The sequence below is a fragment of the Podarcis gaigeae genome (assembly GCF_964106915.1).
Source record: "Podarcis gaigeae genome assembly, chromosome: 4".
NCBI lineage: Eukaryota > Metazoa > Chordata > Lepidosauria > Squamata > Lacertidae > Podarcis > Podarcis gaigeae.
In genome coordinates this window covers 66,005,502-66,024,247 of record NC_139677.1, presented here as the reverse complement: position 1 = coordinate 66,024,247, position 18,746 = coordinate 66,005,502, and the positions used below count along the sequence as shown (strand labels likewise).

Genomic DNA, 18,746 nt, shown 5'->3' with positions numbered 1-18,746 from the left:
TGTAAGGGTGGCAAAGATGTTAAAGGGCCTGGAGACCAAAGAGAGGTTGAAGGATTTGGGGATGTTTAGCCCAGAGACCAACTATTAAGAGGTGTTAGATATCTTCAAACACAATGGTGCCAATTGGTTTTCTATTGTGCAGGGAGTTGGATTCAAAGCAATGGGTCCAAATGGCAAGGAAACAGGATTTAGAGTCAGCCATAATCACCAGAACCATCAACTGTTTACGTCTCTCAAGAAGATACTGTACAAATTGGACCTCTAATCTGATTCATTACAGTAATATGTTTATACTAGTCAAAGCCTTCAAAATATTGTCATTTTAATAATTTTCTATGATAATCATCCAGGGGGCCATATAATTAGTACTATGTGGTAACAATAGTCTCTCTCTCTCTCTCTCTCTCTCTCTCTCTCTCTCTCTCTCTCTTAGCAGTTCTGTTTGCCAGTTGACAATGCACTTTTGAAAACAGAATGTCAAAAGAGGTTTGTGATGAGCACAAGGACCTACTGTTAGAAAAAGCATACTGGTGTACTTTGAGAAAGTTATTCCTAAAATGACTGTTGTCTTGATTCATCGTGGCCAATGTGCAATTGGCAATGGGCACTGGAAGACTTGCAGCATTGTCCCAACATAGTTTGCTGCACTGAGCAAAGCTATTTATTATTTATTATTTATTTATTATTAACCTGAAGAATCCATATTAATTTAGGCAGGGGTGTAACTAGCTGCTCTGGCCCCAGAGCGGCGGGGGCGGGGCGAGCTGCCCACAGGGGTGCTGCGATTATCCGCCCAGGGGGGCGGTGTGGCGAGCTACCCATGGAGTCCTCCTGGCGGATGCAAATCCCACGCTCCCGTTTTAGGGAGCGCGGGGCCCTGAGCCACTGTGTCACTCCCAAGAGAGATGCATGGCTCGGGCATGCTGCAGGCCAGGCCCCGTGGTAAGTGCTGCCCCCCCCCTGCGGTGTGCCATTTTGTCACCCCCTCAGGGATGCCACCTAGGGTGGACCACACACCCCTGCAACCCACTTCCTATGCCCCTGAATTTAAGCAAAGTGCTGCTAAAGATATCTGCACGTCTGTGAAGAAGACACATTTGTCCTTAAATCTGCATGTGTGTTTGAAAATGCATATGGTTCAGAAATATCTATTTTTTATTTTAATATGCCCTTAAAAATAGGGTTGAACAATCTGGTGGAGTGTTTTCTTGTGGATGTGAAAAGTTAAGTCTTAGGGTACCGTATTTTCCGTCCCATAGGACGCTCCGTTCCATAGGACGCACCTAGTTTTTTGGGGGGGAAATAAAGAAAATTTTCCCATTTATTTTCCCCCCAAAACCAGGTCGGGGAACAGCGGGATGGTGGTGCTGCGCCTCCCCGCTGTCCCCTGAGCTTGTGGGGCTGGCCGATGTCTGCCTGGTGCGAGGGGCGCTCTGCTTCAGGGTGCCTCCCGCGCTGGGCAGCAGGCTGCTATCCGCAGCCTAGGGAGCCCTGCAGGAACTCCCGCGGGCTCCCCAGGCTTGCTGATAGCTTCCTGAAGCCTGGAGAGCAAGAGGGGTCGGTGCGCACCGACCCCTCTCGCTCTCCAAGCTTCAGCGAAAGCCTGCATTCGCCCCATAGGATGCACACAGATTTCCCCTTCATTTTTGGAGGGGAAAAAGTGTGTCCTATAGGGCGAAAAATACGGTACTTCCAGACTTTATATTGCAAATGGCTAATTCAGATTTTTTTTGCCCCATTAGCTCCCACACATTCCCATTCTCCCACATTTATAATATTCGTTGCTATTCTGTCACGTGTGATCCATAGCAGTGGGCAAAGCTCGTCAGAATGTATCTTGTGTCCTTTGGAGGGGGCACTGCAAAACAACTGTTAAAGCAGGATGATGTGTGGATGAGCAAGTAAAAATCCACTTCAAATGTCGCATTAATGCACCTCCACAAACACCTGCAACAATACAACAGTTTGGATGGGGCCTAAATCTACTTGGGCATAGGTTGTGTGTCTCTTTGGCATCTAGGCGCTGAAGGTACAACAGATCCTTTAATGGCTGTGTTGTAGCTTTTATCACTGGCACCAACGCTTGGAATGGCTAGGCAGTTTGAGGACACACTGATGATTCAGTTGTTTGTGCCACCTTTCAGGAACTGATCTTGAGAAAGCAACAGGCAGGGTGGATTAACAATCACACTGCAGAAGAAGTGAATTCGTTTTATTTTATTTTTGGTGCCAAAGTGTACGCTACCTGGACACAACACTGATATCGCATTCAGCTATCCAAATTGCATATGTGTTTCACAGCCTGATGCAGAACAGTACATGGCAACCCCCAAGCTGCAAGGAAATGTGCCACGTACCTAAGGCTGTCCACATCATCTTGGCATGTGTGGCTGAAAATCTCAAAAGCACAGCTAGCCTGCAACAGCTGTCTCAGTTCATCCTCCCCATTAGTCTCTCAAGCAGGCGGGAAGAGAATATAGGGTGTGGACTGAGGTGTACCCCATGGAAGTAACAAGCAACACACTCTTACTGGTATTTGCTAGAGGGAGAAGTCATCAAATTAACCCCCCCTCGCCGCAATACACACAAAACGAAGGCAACTGGTAGTTTTCCAGATTTTTCGTGTACGCTAACAATATATTAAGTGTACTTTTAAGTTCTTTTCCAAATTCTGTTACTTTCCTGTAGTGTGGCTTCCCTATTGACTCTCATGTTGCCACACTGCTGATTTCATTTGTGAAGAAACAAAAATGGAATATGATTATTGCTCATTTATATTGGGGGAGGGTGGAAAACTCTAGGAAATGACCCTGGACAACTTTGAAATGCACTAAAATTTTCAGCTTCCTACAACTTGCAGTAGTGGGGCTGGGTTACAGTTGAGCTAAACAGGCAAAAGTCTGAGGAGAATGGAAGTTTGGACAATTGTTAAATTATTATGATTCTGGCACTAGAAAGTTTCTTTCAAACAGTGGAAGATGACCAACTCATCCACTGAGGATTATATCAAACCTATCTGTGTTTTGGTGAATAGTGGATCCAGGATGGGTGCAACACACTGTGCGACTGAGGAAAATTCCCATCACCATTGCTACTGCCTCATCCCTCCTCCTTGACCTGCTAGTTTTTTCTGAAGACACCCTAAGGCAGAACAGGGTTGGAGGTAATCACTGCCTGAGGCAAGTGCCTTATTCTGCCTCATTATAGAACCAGCTCTAATTGTGAGTGCAATAAAATGATTGCTATTATTAGGTGTTCCCAGTAAATGAAGTGAATATGAGCTCCAAAATTAGGCAAATGAGTCATTTCTATAGCACTGTAATGTTCAAATTTCTTTATAGCCTTTATCTCATTCCTCTCCAGAATGTGATATTGATCGTTATTATTCCAAGTTCACAGAAAGCAAACTGAAAATTGCAATCAAGTGATTTGATGTTCAAGCAGGGCTACTGAACTTAGGCTCCTTAGGTCAAATCCCAATGTACCATCCAATAGACCACATTAGTTCTATATTACATTGCTGTGCGCAGCAGGTGAATTTCATAGGCTATAGAGTGAGTTTATACAAGGTCTGTACAACGATCCCAGACTCCCATCATTCACTTTCTTACTGAACATGCAGTTTTACATTTAAAAATAGACCATATTTGATGCCGGAAAAGCAGCAATGTTGCTGTTCACAGACAAAGCTGCCTTTCAGAGTCATGACGGAGAATAATCCCAATGTGAGCTCTTCTTTGTTTGATAAACAGGCACATAAATGAAACTGCTGGTCTCTTCAGCAACTCTGCTCCATAGAGGGTAGGGAAGGGGGCTTGATGATGAAAGTTTTTGGTGCACACAGATTCTATCAGTTAAACCTGTTCAGATCCATGGGACCCAACAAGACAAGAGAAATCACTTTGTATCATCTTAAGTGTTCTAGATTTTAGGTGATAAGGGCCACTTATGTAGGACGCTCAATTGCTTTCCAATAATAAAATGCTTTTATTTTCACTGGTAAAGCGATACTGAGAAAAGAACATTCATATTCCTCCACAAAACATTTTGCATTTTCACAGCAGTGTTGTATATTCATGAACATGGTAAGTCAGAAAACTTGTGATTACTTCTGTGCAATCTGTTTAGGTCACTCAGTCTTTGTATTAAGAGTTTGGTTTTTTTTACAACTACAGAAGTGCAATTTTGAAAAGTGTTTTTAGAATCATTATTTAAATGTTTAAAAATTTAAAGATACAGATTTTATCTATTTTTTTGATGTTTCAGTGTTATTGATTAGTTTGTATTGATACAATTGTCTTGAGGCCTAATAACAGCTGGAAGTTTGTTTAATATCCTGGCTGGTTGTGAAGCTTGTAACCAGTTTCCCAGTTGGGATGTAATGGAAAGCTATGGTTAAGATTGCTGGTTTAACTGGTTGGATTGTGAAGGGAAGAGTTGAAGTCTGTGTGCATGGGACAAAACAGTTGCCAATATCTTAGTTTATAATTTATATTTGGGTTTATTTGGGGCAGAGCATTTGCCTACTTGCATATTAAAATCCCATGGTGCCATTCAGATGAACAGATTACAGCAACCTTCTCCTCCGACTGGATTTTCCCTTGGGAAATGCCCTAATTCCTGGGCTTTCAGCAGTGTTCCATGTGCATGCATTCTATTACAGAGAGCAAAGAATGTTTATGACAGAAACGAAGATTTCAAGAATTATTATCAAGACACCTCCAAAACCAGAATGCAATCTAGACTAGATATTAAAAGGACCAGCAATTTTTTTGTTGTGATTGATGACATCTATCCTATAAACAACTTCACAATGGTTGTGAGCCTCTATTTTCCAAGAAAAACAAGGAAATGCACTTGGGAAAGTCTGACAGTGTAGTCAATCTTTAATTTCAAAGCCCCATATTTAGTCCTGTTTCTCAAGTACTTTCCCCTTTTTCAGACACTGCTTTCTTCTTTTGTGTAAAGGCAAAGAACAATTACGGTAACTTGAGCCAATTCTGTGAGGTTCCGACAGCCCACTCTGAAAATCCCATTCATCTTTACAACAACCTATTAAGATAGGGCTGGTGAACTAGATCCAGCCAGCAGGCCAGATCTTTGGTTCTTCCAAATCCAGCCTACCACTTCGACAGTCGGGTGATCAATTATTCCTCTGTGGTGTGGCAAGTCACACTAGTAAAGAAAATCCAAGCTAAGTAAGCCTTGAAGCTACAGCCAATAACATGACAGGCAGTGACTTTAGCCCTGCTTTCAACAGGCATCCTTCCTAAGGAACTCAGAAGCACAGCCAGTCCCAGTAGGTTTACTCTCACCACAGATCAGCAGTGACAGCAAACCTCCTTTCCCAATACACAACCAGGAGTGCACTTTAAGGCTCCCAACTGCGCATTAGCAGCTGCATCTCTACCTGCCCCACACCTGCAGGCTGGGGGTTCCCTACCTGATTTAAGATAATACATTTATCCAATTGCAAATACAGATGTGAAATTGAGGCTGAAAAGGGAGCATAGTGCAACTTAAATGATTGATTTAAGCAGATAATCAGGCTGCGAGACTTTTAAACAAATCACAGAGCTGACAGATCTACCCCTTTTCAAGTCTAATCTGTGCAGTACACAGACTCCTTCACCCACCTTGACCTGTCACATATAAATACACCCACTTCTCATGTATGCTAGCCAATGTGCACATAAAGCCCAGTACAAGAGTTTTGCACTTCACCCGGGTATTCGATTTCTGGTTTGCGAAGGCCGGCAGCCAAATGTAGAAACCACGAAAGCTATGCATCCAAGAGCTCCCTCCCTCCCCGCTGCCTTCACCCTGTATAAATCGGGCCTTTGTTCAAACAAGCCTTTACTTAATGATCACCCCGGGACACCTTGAATAAAATCTCCAAATAAATTGCACGACAGCACATTTTATTTTCAGATAGGAGCAGGTGCATTAAAAAAACAGCAAGGAAGCGGCATAAAATGAGATTACACAGGAGTAAAAAACAACCGGCAGATAGATTTGCAGAGTCCCTTTTGTTAACCGGAACCCCAGTTGCTGGAGAAGCCCGCCGGGTGCCGTCCCTTAAGGCCTCCGGCGACCCACACTACCGAGCACTCCCAGCTGAAAGGGAGCCGCTGTCGCCCTACGGGCGTAGCCAAGGGGGGGGGGGACAGGGAGGGGCAGCTGCCCCACCCCTAAATCCATAAAAGTACGTAGCTAACTGAGGTTCTGCTCCCCCACAACAAAAATCCTGCCTACGCCCCTGCGTCGCCCTCCTCTCAGCCTCTTCCCCGGTCGCTTCTTCAGCTCCGTCCTCCTGATCCCCCAAAGCCTCGCCTCTATGGGACTCGCGCAAGTTTAATATCGGAAATGCAAGTTATGTGAGGGGCTCTAATATCCTATCTCTAAGGCCCCCTCTTGACCCTCCCAGCTATAAACATGTATAGATATATACATGTATAGATGTATGGTGGATGTCTCTCTATATTCAGACCCTAGTTTGCCTTTATTCGCCTGCGTTACAAATGAGAGTTACCCATAGAAAACAACGGAATGCGCTCTCTCTCTCTCTCTCTCTCTCTATATATAACCCTTTTATGTAATATTTGCTATTGGGCAGAAGCGTGTTCCGCTTTTCCGAAGGCAGCAGCAGCAGCATAGGCAGTTCATGCTTCCCCCAGCAGGTTAGATCTACAGTAATTTCGTTTTATTTTATTTTAGGTGGTTGGGGAAGCCACCTAAAGAAACCGGGAAGTTCCATCTCCAGAAAAGGCGATGAGCTATTCTTCTCATTTCCTATCTCTATGTTCTATGACTCCGTGGCCCCGCCTCCCCGATCGTGGCGCCTTGTAATGAGGCAGCGGAAAGGGGCGGGGCCAAGTCGAGGTGCTCTGAGCTGACGCTCGCGAGCCCGACTGAGTAAGGGGAGAAGTGGCCGTTGGGACTTGGGGAGGGGGAGAGGTTGAGTGTGTGAGAGAGACGCATCTCTCCCCTTCGGGAGGGTTTTCTCTCCACTATGAGCTTCCTGATTGACTCCAGCATCATGGTCGTATCTCAGGTAACGAGGCCCCCGCTCCTTCCCTCTTTCTCCCCCCCCCACGCAGCCACAGCTATGTCACCCCCCCCCCCCGAAAAAGGAGTTGGAACTTCCTAGTCTCCTCATCCCACTTAAGCTCGGCAGAACGAGGCGATAGGAAGGTGGACGGGAACACTTCCGGCTGCAGGTGGAGGAAGATGGACTGTACCATTTTTGAAAGTGGGCGGGGGAAGAGACCCACATTTTCCAGTAGCTTCAATATGATAAAAAGGAAAAAAGAGAGACAAGCCCGGTGGCACAGAAGGGATTGGGCTGGGTTGGGACTTCTCTGCTTGCAGAGCTCTCTCTTTCCAGATTTTTCACTTGCAGGAACCTCCAGGAGCAATGACATTTACCTGTACTCTGAAGAGGTGCACCTGTTCTGCCAGCTCATTGTGCAGCATCTGTAGACTAGGCCTCTGCCAGCTTATGCCAAAATAGAGTGGGAGGTGGGCTAGGGCCCTCCCACCTTATGTGGCAAGCGCTCTCTCTGTCTCTCCCTCCCTGCCAACTGCAAGCTTTCAACTTGTTCCCCATGTTTGTTAAAGGGGATGCTGCATTTCAGAAGTGGCTTATGGGGTCCATTTTTATCCATGGCTCTTCAGATTGCTTGTGGGGTTCTTGGCATACTTGGTTTGTGGTATTATTATAAATTAAACTGCCTACTTGCTTGTTACACCAAAGGTGTCTAAGGGAGTTGCAACTTAAAAACATAAGAAAAAGTAAAAGCACATTGTAACCTACCCATTTACACAAAAACACATGTGGGTCATGAGCACAGGAAATTCCTTTGTAAGGATGACCATGTTTATATTTCATATCTTGGGTGTCCTAGTGTGTTAGGGTGGATTACAGTTCTTTAAAATAAACGTTTACAAATAGTTCGAAACTCAAGTACTTATGGCCAGACTTTTGTTAGTTTTTTGAAGGATGTTGAAACATAGACGTTTATAATCAGCATTTTCTTAAGTTGTATGCAGGACTTTTAAACTGCTGCTATGCTTTAGTTGGATAATATATGTATTTTAAAAACTGTTTTATGGTGTTGTTATGCAAGCCACTTTGGAAGAGATTTGTCTTGAAAGGTGGCATAAACAAATACAATAGGATTGCATTGTCAGTGTTCTAATGACACATACTTCCAGAAGTTCAAAACTTTGAATAAAAAGTATATTGATTCCCACTCTCTTCTGTTTTTAATGTGCCAGAACAAATAGATGAAGTATTGCTGCTATCTTCTCATGTGGCATGGTTTCAGTGTTTGAAACTCCCATTGTTCAAGGTGCATTTTGCAACAGGGAATTTCATTAGCATGAGCAGTTTCTTATCTCTGTGTGCAGTACTGTGCCTGAGATTTCAGATTAAAACTGTAGAGCGGAAGGAAAGGAGAATGCTTTTCTGGCTCCCCATGTCCAGCTACTCTCTGAAGACTGGAGAAGAGACCCTCTTAAGAATATTACGGGGTTGGGCAGGGGAAGGACACTAGACCATGTGAAAAATGAACATAATATTTTATCTGCAGTTTATTTTCAGCTTTGTATTCTTGTTATATAAAAGCACACCTAGACATTCTGTTGTTGTACCCATAACCTAGGTTTAAGGTGCTATTTAGCTACTAGTTTTCATAATCTCAGTTTCTAACACTGCATGGCTTCATATTTTAGAAACCTCTCCCCCCCTACAATACTGTTTATTTGTTCTAGGAAGAAACAAATCCCAATCTAGTTACACCACAGTTTAAAAAAAACTTTTATTTTAGTGTATCAAGTATCTTACTTTGAAAGCAGAAATATACTTGCATGTACTAAGAAATTTTAAGATTTCAGAATTTTGAAACGGCAAAATTTGAAACTGTTAACTGCCCTTCTGTCCCTCTGCAGGTGCTGTTCTTTGGATTTGGGTGGCTGTTCTTCATGCGTCGGCTCTTCAAAGATTATGAGGTGGGGACCATCAACTGTAACTTTATTGTGACCTGAAAGTGAAGCTGCCAATACAGGAAGATATAAAGTTGAGTTCAAATAATTTAGGAAACAATCCTGAAGCAGATGTCAGTGGATCTGCAGGATCCTAAGCATCCTTGTTCTCCTGAAATGTCCCCAAACTGGCTGCAAAATTCTGCCACCCCTGGATTTATTTTCTCCTATAGTAGTCAATGAGGGAAACCTTACAGAAACTGACCATGACAGGAAGAATAAGAAAAAGCCTGTTCCTCCACCTTCTGCCCTGGCTGGCAGTTTCTCTGCTGGGAATCTCACTCCTTCAGATTGTTATACCATCTTATACCTGCTTACCTGAGAAGAAGCCCTCTTGAACTCAGGGACTTACTTAGGAAGCCACCTTATACCAATCCAGATGTTAACAAATGACAACTCCCATCAGCCTCAGCAGGCATGGACAGTGGCTAGGGATGATGGGAGTTGTAGTTCAGCAAGAACTGGCGGGCCAAAGGCTCTGCACACCTGCTCTACTAAGGCCATAAGCCTAAGCACATTCATTTGATTACAAACCTCATTGAGATATAGTTGTGAGTAGTTATGCATTGGAGTGGACTTTAGGACTCCTTACTGTTATGTTTGTTTGATCAGTTGTCATAAAACACAGTTTAGAGTTAATTTGCTTACAATTTTAAAAAGGTTTTCTGCATTTAATCAGATGTCAGAGAAAATAGTTACAGGAGGTGAAATAATTATCTGTTAACCTACCAATAAAGGCTTATTTGAGAACTTGGGTATAGGTCCCATTATATGTTTACATCTTAAAGCACCGACATTTTCTTTCCACTCAGAAATGAATGTCAAATACTTTGCTTGTGGAAGTGACTTCTGTTTCTGCTCTACTGGCTTTATTACAGGTGCGGCAGTATGTTGTACAGGTTGTCTTCTCTGTCACCTTTGCGTTTTCCTGCACCATGTTTGAACTTATCATTTTTGAGATACTAGGGGTCCTAAACAGCAGGTAAGCATAGCAGCTAATGTTAGAACGTTTCAGAAGGACTGTCACCTTAATGCCTTTGATGGGCTTATTTATTTGTTCTGTTCTGGTCCTGTCAAGTTATGAATGGTTAAGAATGATTTTAAAATTTCCTCTGTGGTGATGATCTGGTAGTGAACAGCCCTTCTTTTATTTTCCAGCTCTAGGTATTTTCACTGGAAGTTGAACCTCTGTGTGATTTTGCTTGTCCTTGTATTCATGGTTCCCTTTTACATCGGCTACTTTGTTGTGAGCAACATCCGATTGTGTAAGTTTGCATGTACTTCAAAACACTATAGTGGCCCAAGCGCTTTAGGTTGCCAGCCAAAGTAACACTTGTCATTCCAAATAGATAACGACCTTAATAATTTTTGACTTTCTTTGTTATTAATTTTAGTGCACAGACACAGACTGCTTTTTGCCTGTGTTGTCTGGCTAACATTCATGTATTTCTTCTGGAAACTGGGGGATCCATTTCCTATCCTCAGTCCAAAACATGGTGAGTTTCATACAACAGTTCAGTTCATTGTCTGCTGCTTATGAGCTCCCTGAAATGAATCACTGTGTGTAGCGTACAGTATCTGTACATAGCATACCTGACTATTTATGCTTGATCTGTGCTGACAAAAGGGACCCTCATGTTTAATGGTATTGTGGGGAAAAGTCAGGATCTTTGAATTAATGAGTGGTTTTTGTTGACACTTGATAGATCAGATACTCATACCACACAATCCAGTGCATATTTACTCATAGGTCTCTTTCTTAGACTGTGGTTCTAACTATGTTTACTCAAAAGTAAGACCTGTTGAATTCAGTGGTGCTTACCTCCAGGTGAGTGGGGTTAGGACTGCAGCCTTGGATGCTGCTTATGTCACCAGGATCTTTGTTAGCCCTCTAAAGTTGCAACAGACACCTGCAATCACATGCTCGTTTTGTAAAAATAGTAAGTCCTGAGGAAATCCTGACCTATAAAATTTATTATTTCTAGAAAGAATTTTTCAGCACATGGTGGGTCCTTCAGAAATTGAGTATTCCTGTATTCCTTTGCTTATCGCAAGAGGTGTATGAGATGGCACAACATTTTTTCTAGTATCCTTACAGAAGAGTATTCACATCGCTTTGGAATTATGCCAGTAGATGCTAAATAACTGAAGTTATGCTAGGAATTTTAGAACAAAATGATTTGTGCAAATGTAACTATGGTGCTTTTCTGTATTCTCGAGAACATAGTGGCAGAATTAACTTAATATTTTCTTTTCTGTTAGGAATTCTATCCATAGAACAACTCATCAGTCGAGTGGGAGTGATTGGGGTGACCCTCATGGCTCTACTTTCGGGGTTTGGTGCAGTCAATTGCCCATACACTTATATGTCTTATTTTCTCAGGTAAATGGTGTTTCCTGATTTTTGTTTCCTTCAGCGCCAAGTTTTCAGAAATGCCTCCTCAGAGTTGGTAGTTCCACCCCCATCCCCTCTGTGGGATGCTGATTCTAGCATTATACGTGCGGTCTTTTTATTGACCCTATCTAGAATATGAGTACAGTGGTACCTTGGGTTACAGACGCTTCAGGTTATGTGTTTTCAGGTTGCGCACTGCACCAAACCTGGAAGTACCAGAATGGGTTACTTTCGGGTTTCGGCGCTCGCGCATACACAGAAGTGCTAAATCACGCTTTGCGTATGCGCAGAAGCGCTGAATCGCAACCCACCCATGTGCAGACGCTGCACTGCGGGTTGCGAATGTGCCTCCCGCACGGATCACGTTCGCAACCCGAGGTTCTACTGTATTATGCTCCACTGGAACTGGGTTAAGAGGAGTGGCTCAAAATTGGGGAAGCTTTGGGTTGGACATTACTATTATTGGAAGTCAGAACCATATCAATAGGTTTGTATGGGTGTCTGTTACAGGAACGTGACAGATGCAGACATTCTAGCTCTGGAGCGCCGTCTCCTCCAAACCATGGACATGATCATCAGCAAGAAGAAAAGGTGAGACCAACTACAGCAGGAAATCCTTTTACTTCTTTTGAAGTAACTTCATTACACAAACTTGCCAGTTCATGGATGATTTCTGTCGTTTAGAGGATCAGAGAATAACAGAGCTAAAATAGTTAAAAAATTGATGAACCGGATGGAATGAGTTTGTTTAAAATATTCTTATACTAGCTCTTTATTATTATTTTTTAAAAAAACATGAGGCGGTTAACAAAAATACAACTTATTAAAATTGTGATAAAGCAAAAATATAAGAGCTCTACAAAAATAAAAACCAATATAAAACAACCCATAGCAGATATTACAAGGTCACAGGAGGTAGATATTGAAGGCCTGCAAAGGCCTGGGAGAAAAACTCAGTTTTAAGCAATCGCAGAATGAACATAATTGGTCGCTGCTTGCCTTTTACAAGAGAGGTGATGATTCCACAAGTGGGTTCCTCTCCTGACAAAGGGCTTCCATTTTGGCTACTTTGGTCCCCAAATCATGCTGAAATGACTCGTATCCATTTCTTCCAAGAGTGCCTTGAGCTGAGCTGCCACCACCCTTGTGTTGTGCCATTAGATGTGAATTAGATGCCACAGGAAGGGGAGTCAGTTGAAGTGGCCTCTGTGTTGTGCCTGTTTCATATGCTCCATGAGGCACCCAAGTTTTGATTTTCATGGGTAGAACTGCCAACTGCATAAATAATACTGATCATGTTTTCAGTAAAGAAGTTTCTATGTTATATTATGATGAATTGTTTCAGGATGACATGAGCTGCACTGATAGATAGCATATAAATGATGACATAAGTAAAATAAACGTAAACTTTGTGAACTAATGCTGTTACTTTAATAGCTGAAGTCTGCAGAAAAGCTTTGTATTATCTTTATTACCTAGGAGCAAAATAAAATAAATTATTTTATCAGTACCTAATTGTGGAGGCCTCCTGACTCTTACCTAATGACATGGAAGTCAGCTAGTGATATTGCTTAGGAAATGCACGATTACCACTTTCCTGAATTGTGTTAATATACACTTTTTCAAAAGTTCGTCTGTTATGTTGATAGCAACGTTCTGAATTCCAGATTATGAAAAATCTAAACTTTGAAATGTGATGACTTGTTTTTGGTTCTAGTTTGTATCTCTCTTTTTTAGCACTTGACTTTTCCTCCCAATCAGGATAGCGATGGTTCACAGAAACATGTTCCAGAGAGGGGAAGTTAACAACAAGCCCACTGGTTTCTGGGGGATGATAAAAAGTGTGGCATCATCTTCACCAGGCAGTGAAAGTATCCTTTATTTCCTTAGTTCTACTTTGGGGAATGGGAAAGGGGGAAACCATAACGGAGCTGAGTTAAGATAAAAGGAAAAGGGGGAAATGTAAGGATCCCATTTACTATTGTGCAGATAACAGACTATGCAGAATCCCTTACCTTCCACTCCTTGAGATTAGCATACCTCAAGAGTGAACAACTCTTAACTCAAGCCTAGGCACCAGGGCCTGATCTAATGAGGGCACTTATGCTCATGCCCACTTCTACATAAGTGAGAAATTATCATAGATGTTGGCTGATGGGAAATATGGAACTGGGCATGGATTTAGTTGCGTAGCCTCGATATATCAGTACCATGCACTGTTATCTTCCCTTCTATGTGCCTCCTTGCCTGACTGCAATGACAGTGGTGCTTTTTCCTGTCTGCTGGATATACCCAGTGACATGAGGCAGAAAACACACAGCAACATGATTTTCAGGGGACTGATAAGCTGTCTTGGATTAGTATAGCTATATGTACGGTATATTTTAGTATACAACGTGCATCCTGCAGGTGGCAGCAGTGTACAGTTTCTGATTTGTAGCCCAGGAGTTAGAAAGTAAAGGACCTGTTATTTCAGAAAATGTCAAGGCTTTTTTTTTCATGCGATAGCTCAGGAATGAAAAGGAACATTGAAATACTTTATGCATTGTTTTTGGATGGTATTATACATGATTTTGTCCTTGACAGCTGTCATTTACCAGATCTGGCAGTTATCCAGCAGGAGGTAGATGCTTTGGAGGAGCTGAGTCAGCAGCTTTTCTTGGAAACTGCTGACCTGCATGCTACCAAGGTGCCAGCATAGGGGGACTGTTCTCATGCCTGATGGGTGGGTGAAAGGGAAAAAAGACTTTAGAAATCTACCAGCAAGCGAACACGATACAGGAGACGTAGCTTTATGATACTCTGATAAGTAGCCATTAGCCTTCTCTGGGATCATGTCCCCTAGAGCAGTGTTTCCCAACCTTGTGCCTCCAGCTGTTTTTGGACTACAATTCACATCATCCCTTGCCACTGGTCTTGCTAGTCAGGGATGATGGGAGTTGTAGTTCAAAAACAGCTGGAGGCACAAGGTTGGGAAACACTGCCCTAGAGTAAACCACAATTTTATGCTGTATTTGGTTATCCCAGTCTAGATATATTTTTGTTCATATTATTGCTATTTGCAAGTCGTGATCACTTTTTAAAAAAATCTAACTCAAAGTAACTTTAAAAAAGCAACATAAAACTAAAGCAGAGTAAAAGCCCAAAATACATTCATAACACATCCCACTTACTTTAGTAGATAATTCTGCAGATAATTTAAGGCCCATGGCTTAGTGGAAGAGACAAAGTTTTGCCGGGTGCCTAAAAGTAGATAGTGATCAATGCAGGTGTGGTTCCCTTTATTAATCAAGTGGTCAATATGTGTGCCTTATTGAAACTTATTGAAAGGGAGAGCATGCATGTTGTTGTAACATTAAGGGCATTCCTGGAAGCTTGGAGACCTGGGCTTATTCTGTTGTGTCACTTGAATTTATACTCTCCAGGGCCTATGCAACCCTGGCTCTGGCAGCACCTCACAGATTCTTCGTCTGTAAAGGGGCCTGCTTGCTTTTTCTGTCACATGGTCTGTATGAGATGGAAATTGTTTTATTTCATGTTAAGAAACCCATGAGATATGATGTGCTGGTTTTAGAATGCATCTGGATGCCTCCTGAACCTGAACATTTTCTTCTTTGCAGGAGAGGATAGAATACTCTAAAACATTCCAAGGGAAATACTTTAACTTTCTGGGCTACTTTTTCTCAATCTACTGTGTCTGGAAAATTTTTATGGTATGTATCTGTGCCATCGGAATGACAGTTTATATTTTGCAAAGGCTGTGTTTGGAATGAGAGATTTCTGCATCTTGTAATCTTAATATGTAAATATTATTCAGCAATTAGAGTTCAGGCAGTTTTTAAAATTGACCTCTCGTTGAATTTCAGTAAGACTGATTTTGAGGCCAGAGTGTGATGTCCATCTTATAACTACATAGTATCACTGGGCAGTATTGCCTGTCTCTTTGTGTTGTGTGTGCATGTGTATGTGTATGCACATCCATGCTTTGTAGCTTGTTTACGATGCTGGGCAATTTCCCGTGAAAGCAGCGGTGTACGTGTGATGTTTTTAGTGAAGGTAGCTTAAGTAATATGATGCTTCTTTCTCTCTCATCAACAGGCAACAATCAATATTGTATTTGACAGAGTTGGAAAGACAGACCCAGTCACACGAGGAATTGAGATAACTGTGAACTATTTGGGGATCCAGTTTGATGTGAGGACTATTTTAAAATCCACCTTCTTTCTTCGGTGTTCCTTTATTCTTATTTTATTCTACTCTGTTCTGAGCTGGATATTAATTCAATGTGCTAACTACTTCTAAAAATCTCTGTAGGTATTGAAGTGAGTGATTCTAAAACTTTAGAAAATTCATATGTATCACTGGGTTTTCAATAGAACTATTCATCTTTAAAATTTAAGTTCCAGTCTTCTGTTTGCCCAGAAGATGGCAGTACTCCTATCTTAGGTACTAGAGAATGTATTGGCCTTGATTAAACACCTATACACCTTTAGTCACTCTAAAAAGAAGTTTAAATCCAGTGTTGTGTACACCGACCTGGTACGAACTCTTGGTTTATCTGCTATAGGTTTATATGAAAATATTCTTGCTTGAACTTCTCCAGAGAACATTGAATGCATAAACAATATCTGAAAATAAGCAGCCTACTAAATCCATACTCTGTAGATATGAGCATCTCTGTGAGCTTAACTGTTTCCTTTCTGTGTTATTGCAGGTAAAATTCTGGTCTCAGCATATTTCCTTTATCCTTGTTGGAATAATTATTGTCACCTCTATCAGGGGTTTATTGATTACACTCACAAAGGTAGGCCTGTACATAGTCTTATTATATATATAATGAGTATAAGCAGAAAAGTGTGAGTTCATCAGAACTTAGCTTTTAAGAATTTTGGGGCAGAACCACACAACACACGCAAACACTAAAGGCAGCACCACGAGGTTGGATCCCCTCCTTCCCCTTACAGCGGTTCTCAACCTGTGGGTCCCCAGATGTTGTTGGACTACAACTCCCATAATCCCTGAGCTCTGGCCTTGCTAGCTAGGGGTGATGGGAGTTGTAGTTCAACAACATCTGAGGATCCACAGGTTGAGAAAGGCTGCGTAGCATGTAGTTCCACCAACCTCATGATTTGTGTTGTCATGCTGAGCAGCTCTCCCTCCCTGAGCCACATTCTTCACTGGTGAAGGCAAGAGAGTGCTCCCAGTGTGTCTTTAACATGGGTATATAAGTGACTGTTGGAATTGGAACCGTTTCTATTGGACAGCTAATGAGTTGTACGGACCATTTTGTTGGTTAGAAAGCCATGACATTATGCAACAGAATAGCCATTTCTACTGTCCCTTGAAATTTAATTAGAATGTTGTACTTCGAACAACATATTGGATTATATATCTATATATAGATGGTTTTCTGTGTTTTGTCTTCCAGTTTTTCTATGCTATCTCAAGCAGCAAGTCTTCCAATGTCATTGTTCTGTTATTGGCACAAATAATGGTGAGTGTTTTAGCCCCAAATGGTGAACAGCTACTTCTTGCCCACTCTTAGCTATGTAAGCAGCTGGAAATGGGGATGCCTGATGTTTCCTTTCTCTCTTCTGCAGGGGATGTATTTTGTGTCCTCAGTGCTTCTGATTCGAATGAGTATGCCTCCAGAGTATCGCACCATCATTACAGAAGTTCTAGGAGAATTACAGTTTAACTTCTACCACCGCTGGTTTGATGTTATATTTCTGGTCAGTGCTCTCTCTAGCATCCTCTTCCTCTACCTGGCGCATAAGCAGGCTCCTGAAAAGCACATGGCACTCTGAATCCGTCTTGGTTCTTCACTGTGTGATGGACGAAAGCAAAGTATTTGGCATATTGCCATCTTTTTTTTTGCGATGGATTATCAGTTCTTTGACAAGAACGAAATATGTCAGCGTAGGCAAAAGGAGAGGCAAGAAATAGCCCCAAGAAACAACCCTTGTGCTATAAGCATGTCCTTGAGTGGAAATAAATCACAAGGAGTGAAAGGGCAGCTCTCTCTAAAGCAGAATGGGAAGAAACAATTCTGTGATGTTTAGTAAGTGTGATTGGCAAGATGTCTGCTTTAATGTCTTAATCTGGAAGTAGTGATTCTGGAACCGAACATCTAAATAAACCAGCTTTTATAACAATTCACAATATTGTTGTGATAACCCTACAGACTCTGGAAATGAGTTACTTTTCTGAAGATGGAATGAAGAGTGGTGAATTTCCAAGGGTCTGGATATTTCAAAAGCAGCTCTGGGCAGCTTGTGACCAATCAAACTGAATGTTGCTTGCCAGGGTTTTGTTCCTACCCTGTCTAGTGTTGGCATGTCACTGTATCATTAGTGGGCTGTGTAGCCCGCGTCAGAGAAGGTATATCTCAGCCCCTTTGCTGTTTCATGGGATCTTAGCTCAGTCCTTATCCATTTCCATTCCATATTGTAAGGAGAAATGATGCAGAAATTTGATAGCAAATATTCCTATGTATATTACATATATGATGTTGGTTTTCCTCCTTGTGGATCCCACTGTAACCTAACATATTGCTGATGAAACCTACCTCTTGATTCCAGAATTAGGTGTATCAGAGAAACCCTCCATATGGCTAGGAAGTGGATACTCAGGGCAATGATAAGGCAGCTCAGTGAGACATGGATTAAAAATGGTCATGCTGTAGTTAGGTAGATTCAAAAGTTCTCTTCTAATATTCATGAACAGACTGAAGAAGGGACAGAGGAAATGCCTGAAAGAAGCAATTAATAAAGGCCTGCAGCTCCACTCTGCTTCCTCCCCAGCAAGAATGATCTATGAACTTTTTCTCTGCCACCCCTTCTGATGGGGAAACAGTTGCCAGACTTAGTACTGATTGATTTGACTAGTGGGACAGCAGCTTCTGTTTATGGAAGAGAACAGGGAACCCTCCACCAAGCAGACTGTGATTGGAAACTGAGCAACAGCTTCTTCTTCTGCCTCCTCCGCACAGCACATGGCAGAGAGGGCTGTGGGCTGAAGAGAAAGGTGAAAGACCACCTGATGCAGCAAGGGGGCAGAATGCACGGATGAAGGTTTGGAATCGTAGAAGATTTGGGTGAGGGTTGCTAGAGGAGGTCAAGGGATCTACTATATGTGGGAAATAAAAAAAAAAAAAAGGATAGCAAATATGATAAAAAATGAAATAAAAACCTTAGCCATGTATTTTCATGTGTATACATTTTGTAGTCTAAAGTTGGTTCACTTTTTTGTTAAGGCACCTTGTTTGACCTCATCTGCTATCAGAAAGAGCAAAAGTTGGGTTCTG

At 42.1% G+C, this 18,746-nt stretch overlaps 1 protein-coding gene and 1 long non-coding RNA gene across 2 annotated transcripts; one reads left to right on the top strand and one right to left on the bottom strand.

The window, feature by feature from the left end:
* Nucleotides 1-4,868: 4,868 nt before the first annotated feature.
* LOC310843960 lies at nt 4,869-6,371 on the bottom strand. Its single transcript, XR_014563827.1, has 2 exons — nt 6,004-6,371; nt 4,869-5,175 (listed from the first exon to the last, which is right to left on the bottom strand). It is a non-coding gene; the product is annotated as an uncharacterized lncRNA (long non-coding RNA).
* A 479-nt stretch (nt 6,372-6,850) lies between these two features.
* On the top strand, nt 6,851-18,643 carry GPR89B (G protein-coupled receptor 89B). The gene is made up of 14 exons (XM_083736981.1): nt 6,851-7,054; nt 8,953-9,012; nt 9,924-10,027; nt 10,204-10,310; nt 10,440-10,541; nt 11,308-11,428; nt 11,951-12,031; nt 13,202-13,311; nt 14,041-14,129; nt 15,061-15,153; nt 15,539-15,634; nt 16,155-16,244; nt 16,869-16,934; nt 17,041-18,643. Exons 1-14 carry the CDS (start codon nt 7,013-7,015, stop codon nt 17,245-17,247), a joined length of 1,368 nt encoding a protein of 455 aa, XP_083593107.1. The 5' UTR covers nt 6,851-7,012; the 3' UTR covers nt 17,248-18,643.
* Nucleotides 18,644-18,746: the final 103 nt, after the last annotated feature.